The 10,975-nt window shown below is 47.7% G+C and overlaps 1 protein-coding gene across 1 annotated transcript in view; it reads left to right on the forward strand.

The window, feature by feature from the left end:
- The window catches only part of pcnx1 (pecanex 1), a 95,665-nt gene extending 86,596 nt beyond the window's left edge, over positions 1–9,069 (forward strand). Inside the window, exons 31-35 of the mRNA XM_042330320.1 lie at positions 2,618–2,892; positions 4,047–4,264; positions 5,590–5,999; positions 6,461–6,601; positions 7,295–9,069. Coding sequence (XP_042186254.1) covers positions 2,618–2,892; positions 4,047–4,264; positions 5,590–5,999; positions 6,461–6,601; positions 7,295–7,435 — 1,185 coding nt within the window. The 3' untranslated portion in view covers positions 7,436–9,069. The remainder of the gene's footprint in view (positions 1–2,617; positions 2,893–4,046; positions 4,265–5,589; positions 6,000–6,460; positions 6,602–7,294) is intronic.
- The last annotated feature ends 1,906 nt before the right edge of the window (positions 9,070–10,975 follow it).

Here is a 10,975-nt window from a genome sequence, read left to right on the forward strand (position 1 = left end):
AGGACAGATCTTGGAGAGAGAAGGGAGACCAGGACAGATCTTAGGGAGGAGAGGAGACCGTGAGAGAAAAGGGAGACCAGGACAGATCTTAGGGAGGAGAGGAGACCGTGAGAGAAAAGGGAGACCAGGACAGATCTTAGGGAGGAGAGGAGACCGTGAGAGAAAAGGGAGACCAGGACAGATCTTGGAGAGAAAAGGGAGACCAGGACAGATCTTAGGGAGGAGAGGAGACCGTGAGAGAAAAGGGAGACCAGGACAGATCTTAGGGAGGAGAGGAGACCGTGAGAGAGAAGGGAGACCAGGATAGATCTTGGAGAGAGAAGGGAGACCAGGACAGATCTTAGGGAGGAGAGGAGACCGTGAGAGAGAAGGGAGACCAGGATAGATCTTGGAGAGAGAAGGGAGACCAGGACAGATCTTAGGGAGGAGAGGAGACCGTGAGAGAAAAGGGAGACCAGGACAGATCTTAGGGAGGAGAGGAGACCGTGAGAGAAAAGGGAGACCAGGACAGATCTTAGGGAGGAGAGGAGACCGTGAGAGAAAAGGGAGACCAGGACAGATCTTGGAGAGAAAAGGGAGACCGGGACAGATCTTGGATAGAAAAGGGAGACCAGGACAGATCTTAGGGAGGAGAGGAGACCGTGAGAGAGAAGGGAGACCAGGATAGATCTTGGAGAGAGAAGGGAGACCAGGACAGATCTTGGAGAGAGAAGGGAGACCAGGACAGATCTTGGAGAGAGAAGGGAGACCAGGACAGATCTTAGGGAGGAGAGGAGACCGTGAGAGAGAAGGGAGACCAGGATAGATCTTGGAGAGAGAAGGGAGACCAGGACAGATCTTAGGGAGGAGACCGTGAGAGAAAAGGGAGACCAGGACAGATCTTAAGGGAGGAGAGGAGACCGTGAGAGAAAAGGGAGACCAGGACAGATCTTAGGGAGGAGAGGAGACCGTGAGAGAAAAGGGAGACCAGGACAGATCTTGGAGAGAAAAGGGAGACCAGGACAGATCTTAGGGAGGAGAGGAGACCGTGAGAGAAAAGGGAGACCAGGACAGATCTTAGGGAGGAGAGGAGACCGTGAGAGAAAAGGGAGACCAGAACAGATCTTGGAGAGAAAAGGGAGACCAGGACAGATCTTGGAGAGAAAAGGGAGACCAGGACAGATCTTGGATAGAAAAGGGAGACCAGGACAGATCTTGGAGAGAAAAGGGAGACCAGGACAGATCTTGGAGAGAAAAGGGAGACCAGGACAGATCTTAGGGAGGAGAGGAGACCGTGAGAGAGAAGGGAGACCAGGACAGATCTTAGGGAGGAGAGGAGACCGTGAGAGAGAAGGGAGACCAGGACAGATCTTGGAGAGAGAAGGGAGACCAGGACAGATCTTGGAGAGAGAAGGGAGACCAGGACAGATCTTGGAGAGAGAAGGGAGACCAGGACAGATCTTGGAGAGAGAAGGGAGACCAGGACAGATCTTAGGGAGGAGAGGAGACCGTGAGAGAGAAGGGAGACCAGGATAGATCTTGGAGAGAGAAGGGAGACCAGGACAGATCTTGGAGAGAGAAGGGAGACCAGGACAGATCTTGGAGAGAGAAGGGAGATCAGGACAGATCTTAGGGAGGAGAGGAGACCGTGAGAGAAAAGGGAGACCAGGACAGATCTTGGAGAGAGAAGGGAGACCAGGACAGATCTTAGGGAGGAGAGGAGACCGTGAGAGAAAAGGGAGACCAGGACAGATCTTAGGGAGGAGAGGAGACCGTGAGAGAAAAGGGAGACCAGGACAGATCTTAAGGGAGGAGAGGAGACCGTGAGAGAAAAGGGAGATCAGGACAGATCTTAGGGAGGAGAGGAGACCGTGAAAGAAAAGGGAGACCAGGACAGATCTTAGGGAGGAGAGGAGACCGTGAGAGAAAAGGGAGACCAGGACAGATCTTGGAGAGAAAAGGGAGACCAGGACAGATCTTGGAGAGAAAAGGGAGACCAGGACAGATCTTGGATAGAAAAGGGAGACCAGGACAGATCTTGGAGAGAAAAGGGAGACCAGGACAGATCTTGGAGAGAAAAGGGAGACCAGGACAGATCTTGGAGAGAAAAGGGAGACCAGGACAGATCTTAGGGAGGAGAGGAGACCGTGAGAGAGAAGGGAGACCAGGACAGATCTTAGGGAGGAGAGGAGACCGTGAGAGAGAAGGGAGACCAGGACAGATCTTAGGGAGGAGAGGAGACCATGAGAGAGAAGGGAGACCAGGACAGATCTTGGAGAGAAAAGGGAGACCAGGACAGATCTTAGGGAGGAGAGGAGACCGTGAGAGAAAAGGGAGACCAGGACAGATCTTGGAGAGAAAAGGGAGACCAGGACAGACCTTAGGGAGGAGAGGAGACCGTGAGAGAGAAGGGAGACCAGGACAGATCAGATAGCCAGGAAACATGCGGGGGGGATAGGAAGAGAGGACAGAAAGGAAACCAGATGTTGTGAACTGTAGATTTCGCTCAACTCCCCATGTCATTTATACATTCATTAACTTGTTAACTTGTGTTACACAACGGGACTAAAGAATGAACTAGTTTTTTAAAAACCGTATGAAGTATCTAAATTGATTGTGTGTGATCGTCGTCTTGCAGGTGAACAAGGAATGTGTCCGTGGGTTGTGGGCGGGACAACAGCAGGAGCTGGTGTTCTTACGGAACAGGAACCCAGAACGAGGAAGCATCCAGAACGCCAAACAGGCGTTACGCAACATGATCAACTCCTCGTGTGACCAGCCCATTGGATACCCCATCTACGTGTCGCCCCTGACTACGTCCTATTGCAACTCTCACACACAGCTAGGTCACATCCTGGGAGGACCAATCAGCATTGGCAATATAAGGAACTTAATCGTCAGTACCTGGCACAGGTAGGTCACATCCTGGGAGGACCAATCAGCATTGGCAATATAAGGAACTTAATCGTCAGTACCTGGCACAGGTAGGTCACATCCTGGGAGGACCAATCAGCATTGGCAATATAAGGAACTTAATCGTCAGTACCTGGCACAGGTAGGTCACATCCTGGGAGGACCAATCAGCATTGGCAATATAAGGAACTTAATCGTCAGTACCTGGCACAGGTAGGTCACATCCTGGGAGGACTAATCAGCATTGGCAATATAAGGAACTTAATCGTCAGTACCTGGCACAGGTAGGTCACATCCTGGGAGGACTAATCAGCATTGGCAATATAAGGAACTTAATCGTCAGTACCTGGCACAGGTAGGTCACATCCTGGGAGGACTAATCAGCATTGGCAATATAAGGAACTTAATCGTCAGTACCTGGCACAGGTAGGTCACATCCTGGGAGGACCAATCAGCATTCTGCGTATGTCCCAATTATCTTTCTTCCCTCCTAAAGTGTGTACTTGTTCACTTCTCTTCACTGATTAAAAACGCAATGACTGGTATAACAAGTATTTGTGGAAACTCCCGTTAAGCCCATGCCTCTACCGATCCAAAGATTTTAGATTTGTGGGGAAGTAGTGAACGAGTGTACACTTCAGGAGAATGGAGATAGTATTGGGACTCTCTCTTTAAAATGTATTCTAGGGAGATAACGTTCCACTGCTTGCTTTTTTGGGGTCTTGGCCTGGTTACTGTAAAACATTTTTTGCTTTTTGGGGTCTTGGCTTGGTTACTGTAAAACATTTTTTGCTTTTTGGGGTCTTGGCTTGGTTACTGTAAAACACTGTGACACATGATGTTATTGTCAGATGTATTTCTGTCATTATTTGTGCCAGCAGGCTGTCACTATGTTCTCTCTGAATGTTTCTTTTGTAATCCCATGATCTCTCTCGCTCTGTCCCCCTCACCTCTCGCTCTGTCCCCCTCACCTCTCGCTCTGTCCCCCTCACCTCTCGCTCTGTCCCCCTCACCTCTCGCTCTGTCCCCCTCACCTCTCGCTCTGTCCCCCTCACCTCTCGCTCTGTCCCCCTCACCTCTTGTCCCTCCTCTCTCGTCCCTCCCCTCTCGCTCTCTCATCCCTCTTTTCTGTCTTCCACCACCTCTCTCTGTAGATTGCGTAAGGGCTGTGGAGCTGGCTGTAACAGTGGTGGGAACATTGAGGATTCTGATGCAGGGGGGTTGTCCTGCACCAGTGGTAATGGGACAGGGCTGAGCGGTGACTCCCAGCAGAGCTCGGTGTCCCAGGGGGGGCTGTCAAGACCGGCCGCTCCCCTGGCCTACCAGCCACACAATATGAGTGAGCACCACCACCACGTACACCAGGGCTGGGGTGAGTCCTTCTCAATTCGGGGAAATTAAAAGCAATTTCCTGAATTGACTGAAAATGATCAAATCTCTAAAAATGTTTCCCAGATATCACAAAAAACTGTGTTCTGACCTGGTTACCTTCTCTCCTCTCCACACAGGCCCAACCAACCTGTATCTCTCCTCTCCATACAGGCACCAACTAACCTGTATCTCTCCTCTCCACACAGGCACCAACTAACCTGTATCTCTCCTCTCCACACAGGCACCAACTAACCTGTATCTCTCCTCTCCACACAGGCACCAACTAACCTGTATCTCTCCTCTCCACACAGGCACCAACTAACCTGTATCTCTCCATACAGGCACCAACTAACCTGTATCTCTCCTCTCCACACAGGCACCAACTAACCTGTATCTCTCCTCTCCACACAGGCACCAACTAACCTGTATCTCTCCTCTCCACACAGGCACCAACTAACCTGTATCTCTCCATACAGGCACCAACCAACCTGTATCTCTCCTCTCCATACAGGCACCAACTAACCTGTATCTCTCCTCTCCATACAGGCACCAACTAACCTGTATCTCTCCATACAGGCACCAACCAACCTGTATCTCTCCAAACAGGCACCAACTAACCTGTATCTCTCCAAACAGGCACCAACTAACCTGTATCTCTCCACACAGGCACCAACTAACCTGTATCTCTCCACACAGACACCAACTAACCTGTATCTCTCCTCTCCACACAGGCACCAACTAACAAGTATCTCTCCACACAGGCACCAACTAACCTGTATCTCTCCTCTCCACACAGGCACCAACTAACCTGTATCTCTCCCCTCCAAACAGGCACCAACCAACCTGTATCTCTCCTCTCCATACAGGCACCAACTAACCTGTATCTCTCCTCTCCATACAGGCACTAATTAACCTGTATCCCTCCTCTCCAAACAGGCACCAACCAACCTGTATCTCTCCAAACAGGTACCAACCAACCTGTATCTCTCCAAACGGGCACCAACTAACCTGTATCTCTCCAAACATGCATCAACTAACTTGTATCTCTCCACACAGACACCAACTAACCTGTATCTCTCCACACAGGCACCAACTAACCTGTATCTCTCCTCTCCACACAGACACCAACTAACCTGTATCTCTCCTCTCCACACAGACACCAACTAACCTGTATCTCTCCTCTCCACACAGACACCAACTAACCTGTATCTCTCCTCTCCACACAGGCACCAACCAACCTGTATCTCTCCAAACAGACACCAACTAACCTGTATCTCTCCTCTCCACACAGACACCAACTAACCTGTATCTCTCCTCTCCATTCAGGGACCAGTCAGAGCTCCCAGTCGGTCCAGTCTGGCCTTGTGCACCACTCTCCAGCCCGAGCCTCCGTAACCAGCCAGTCTTCATCGTACCGCTATAACAGCAGTCGCCACTCGTCTCTCCGTACCTCAGCCACTGGCCTGGAGCCCTGCCGGCGCTACTCTACCAGCCAACTGTCCCACCGTACCCTCCCCACCTCCCTACAGCTCCGCCTGGGCTCCGGGTCGTCCTCGGACCCCGCCGGCCCCTCTGCCTCACTCTCCTCCCACAGTATCCCGCCCTGTAAGAGACACACCCTGGTAGGCCTGCTGGGTAACGACGGGCTGGGTAGTGGCGCCATGGTAGACCCGCTGGACCAACACGTCCCGGCTCTGTCCGCCGTGCGACGAGACGACATCTCCTACAGAGTGCAGGTCGGTCAGGAGAAAAACACAAAACGCTTTGATAGAAATGTTGGAATCAACAGAGGCTGTTTCTCAGAGGTGTTAAAAGGAACAGTTCACCTAAATTACAAAATGAGTTATGGTTTCTTTTCCATTGACTGCTTTCAGGGTAAATAAATATTTGTACGTCATTTTGAAACTTTACTTTAGATGGCGTTTCTCTGATCCATTCCTGCAGGACCCCTAAACAGTACACATATTAACTGTGGCCCCAGGACAAGCACACCAGATGCAACTTGTCAACTAATCCTCAAGCCCTTGATAAGTTGAATGAGGTGTGCTTGTCCTGGGGCCACAGTTAATATGTGTACCTATGTGATGCGGGGGCGGGGTCTCGAGGACTGGAGTTGATAACCTCCCCCCTCCCCCTAAAAACATTTTTTAAGTTATTTGATGTTGCTGATCTTGACTGCACATATTTCTCCCACCAGATCGTGGATGTGAGCCAGGTGCTGGACATCATTAACCTGTCGAAGCGGAAGGAGCTGCAATGGCCTGATGAGACGGTGAGGCTGAGGGCAGGACGCAGCTGCTGGAGGGACTGGAGCCCCCTGGAGGGCATGGAGGGACATGTAGGTTCTCTACTTCCTCCGAGAGGTCACGTTTACCATCGTTTCATAGTACTACAAGTAGTACACATCTCAGTTTTACAATTATCACTTCTAGAATTTAAAAAAATAAAACTTCAATATATTCATGTTGTTTTCAATATTATATTAAAGTTATTCATACATATCAAGGAATGACTCTGTTCTCGCTCTCTCTCTCCCCCTCGCTCTCTCTCTCCCTCTCTCTCCCCCTCTCCCTCTCTCCTCTCCCTCCCTCTCTCTCCCATCTCTCACCAACCCTTCTCTCCTCTCCTCTCCCTCCCTCTCTCTCCCCTCTGTCACCAACCCTCCCTCGCTCTCTCCCTCGCTCTCTCTCGCTCTCTCCCTCGCTCTCTCCCTCGCTCGCTCTCTCCCTCGCTCTCTCTCTCTCCCTCGCTCTCTCTCTCTCCCTCGCTCTCTCTCTCTCCCTCGCTCTCTCTCTCTCCCTCGCTCTCTCTCTCTCCCTCGCTCTCTCTCTCTCCCTCGCTCTCTCTCTCTCCCTCGCTCTCTCTCTCTCCCTCGCTCTCTCTCTCTCCCTCGCTCTCTCTCTCTCCCTCCCTCGCTCTCTCTCTCTCGCTCTCTCTCTCTCGCTCTCTCTCTCTCTCCTCTCCCCTCCTCTCTCTCTCTCTCTCGCTCTCTCCCTCTCTCCCCCCTTTTGTCACCGACCCTTCTCTCCAGGTGATTCACCGGTGGGTGCCTTGTAGCCGTGACCTCACCAGCCGTTCCCATATAGACAAGACCATCCTGCTGGTTCAGGTGGATGATAAACTGGTTCCCATCGTAGAGACTGGGGTCATAGAGCTGGGGGCCGAGGTCTGACTGAACCACTGGTTCAGGTGGATTATAAACTGGTTCCCATCGTAGAGACTGGGGTCATAGAGCTGGGGGCCGAGGTCTGACTGAACCACTGGTTCAGGTGGATTATAAACTGGTTCCCATCGTAGAGACTGGGGTCATAGAGCTGGGGGCCGAGGTCTGACTGAACCACTGGTTCAGGTGGATTACAAACTGGTTCCCATCGTAGAGACTGGGGTCATAGAGCTGGGGGCCGAGGTCTGACTGAACCACTGGTTCAGGTGGATTATAAACTGGTTCCCATCGTAGAGACTGGGGTCATAGAGCTGGGGGCCGAGGTCTGAGCCACTGGTTCAGGTGGATTATAAACTGGTTCCCATCGTAGAGACTGGGGTCATAGAGCTGGGGGCTGAGGTCTGACTGAACCACTGGCTCAGGTGGATTATAAAACTGTCATAGACTTGGACTTGGTCGAATGAGAAATGCTTGTTTTGAAACCTGGGGTGAATACGGTCTGCCCTAATGACTACACCCTAGTCCTCCTGGGAGTAACCCAGTCACGAGTTAGAGGTCAGGGTTCACCTTACTGCAGGCCGAAGAGCAGACCAGCCTGCTGACAGTGAGGAAAGGAAGGGATCCCCCCCAACTCTCTCTGTCCTCTCTCTTCCGTCCACTCTCCTCTCTGTCGTCTCTGTCCTCTCTCTTCCATCCACTCTCCTCTGTCGTCTCTCCTCCGTGACCCGGAAACCGATGAGTGGTCGAGGAGTGTATCAGTTCGTTAGTAGGCGAACGGAAGACGGTCCTCTCCTCCTTGTCTAAGCCTCCTTTTGACGAGGAAGCACAAGTGTATCCTACAAACGGAAGAGCTTGGATATCTGCCACGCACCCTTTTGAATCAGCTGTTGTATTGCCAGAGGAGAAAAGCACGGACACGTTTGTGTTTTTTAAACAATATGCTATTTATCCTTTATCTATAAAACGTATCGCATAACTAACTTCATTCATATTTATCACGTAACACATTTATTTTGGAATCCACCCCTGTAAACGTCATTCGCCTGATGGAACAGGAAACAGGAAAAGGGGACAGTTTCATTTCATTCAAGCGCATTTTCGTCCACTTTCCCCTCTCCCTCGCCTCCTCGATTTGACCTTTTTTCAAAAGGAGAGAGGCCGCAGGAAGAAATCAAATGGAGAAAAGGCTCATAATCTACATTCAAAACGGCACCATATCTCCCTATATATATATATATAGTGCACTACTTTTTGCAGTATAGGGTGCTGTTTAGGACAAACTATATGTTTGAGGGGAAAGAGAATCCAGGGACGAGTGGCGGTGGAGGAGACAGACGGCAGTCCACACATCTACAGTGACTTGCAAAAGTATTCATACCCCCCCCTTTTTTTTTGGATTTCTTCACATTTTTTATTGTGTTGCAAAAAGTGGGATTCAAATGTATTTTAATTAGTCAACTCATGTGGTCTCTCAAAGTGGAATGCAACCATGTTAAAGATTTAAAAGTAATTCGAAAGCTAAAATAGTATTCAGACCCTTTTTGTTTAGGTGTAAATTAGTTCAGGAGTAAAATGTGACTTAACGTAATAAGTGACATGGACTCTGTGTGATAAAATAGGTGTTGACATTTATTTCTGAATGACTAACCCTTCCCCCCTCTTCACAGATTCAACTACAAAGACCAGGGAGCTTTTCAAAAGCCTTGTTTAAAAAAAAAATAATAATAATAAATGGTAGTGATTGGTAGACGGGTAACAATATCAAAGCAAACGATGAATTTTAATATCTCTTCAAGCACGGTCACGTTAATAATGATGCCGTGGATGATTTATTAAAACCACCCAGACACATCAAAGATACAGTCTCCCTTCTGAACTGAGGTACAGGACAAGGATGTTACCATGGCGATTGGATGTTACCATGGCGATTGGATGTTACCATGAGGCCATTGGTGATTTTTAAAATGGTCAAGTTCAAATGGCTGTGATGGGATGAAAACAAGAGGTTGGATCAACATTGTAGTGGACTCCACAATAATGACTTAAATAACAGTGACAAGAATGCAAAATATACATCTGGTATGCAGCAGAGTGATAATGAGAATGAGAAAACACTGTTCAGAAATATACTTTTTTGGCCTAAATACAACACAAAGTACTTAACTGCCTCCTTATATTCAAGCATGTTGGTGGCTGCATCATGTTATGGGTATGCTTGACAAATGCAAATACTGAGGAGGTTTTCAGGATAAAAAGAAACTAGGTGGAGCAAAGCACGGTCAAAATCCTTTGTCTGCTTTCCACCAGACACTGAGAGATGATTTCACCTATTCAGAAGGACATTAACCTAAAACACAAGGCCAAATCTACACTGGAGTTGCTTATCAAGGAGGCTGGGTATGTTCCTGAGTGGGCAACTTACAGTTTTGATTTATATCTGCTTGAAACTCTATGGCAAGACTTGAAAAGAGCTTTCTAGCCATGATCCCCAACACCTTGACAGAGCTTGAAGAATTTTGAAAAGAATAATGGGTAATTATTGTACAATCAAGGTTTGCAAAGCTCTTAGAGACTTACCCGAGAAGACCCACAGATGTAACTGCTGCCAAAAAGGGGTTTATATTATATGTATTGACTCAGGGAGCTGAATAATTATGCAGTCTTAAATGTAAAAAATAATAATAATAAATCCACGTTGACAGAGAAGTACAATTAAATCCATTTTAATTCCACTTTGTGAAACAATAAAATGAATAGTTTTGCAAGGCACTGTTTCTGCCTTGCTCTGTGTCACAACATATTACATGACACCCTGTTAAGTGGCTACCAATGGTAATTCTTCTTTTTCTATGCATTTCCTTATTACTTTGACTGACTTGTGTACACAGACTGCACAAACACACACACAACGTGATATATATATATATATATATATATATATATATATATATATATATATATATATATATATATATATATATATATATATATATATATACACACATATACACACATATACACACACATGTGCACAAATTCATGATGACGGTTTGATTTATGATTATGACAGAATTGAGTGTGAGGAAGTTATGTAAAAAAATATTATTTTTTTTTCTTGTTGGTTTCAAAATAATTTTCCAAACAAGCCTGGTCCTGAAAGTGGCCGTGGTTTCACACGTGGCAGGACGTGTCGTTGCCAAGACTACAGAGATGCAGAAAGGAGTAGTAGACCACGAGGGAAGACATGCAGGTGCTGTACCAGACATGATTTACTTTGTCCTCATTGTCATTCTTATTGGTTTTGTTTTTTGGAAGTTGCAGGAAATAACTTGCACTATGATTTATTTTAATTTTATTTACAGTGACACACTACAGTCTGAGATATCACCTTATTGAATTTATTACAGAATCTTAGTGGCCATGGTTACCGATGCCTTGGGAATTTAAAATAATGGTTCGTCATTGTTTATTATTCAGCCATTTTCGTTTATATATATATCAATGTACAAAATATTTTTGTTTTTAATATTTATTACTGTGAACATAGTA

Source organism: Oncorhynchus tshawytscha, linkage group LG11, assembly GCF_018296145.1.
Source record: "Oncorhynchus tshawytscha isolate Ot180627B linkage group LG11, Otsh_v2.0, whole genome shotgun sequence".
Lineage (NCBI taxonomy): Eukaryota > Metazoa > Chordata > Actinopteri > Salmoniformes > Salmonidae > Oncorhynchus > Oncorhynchus tshawytscha.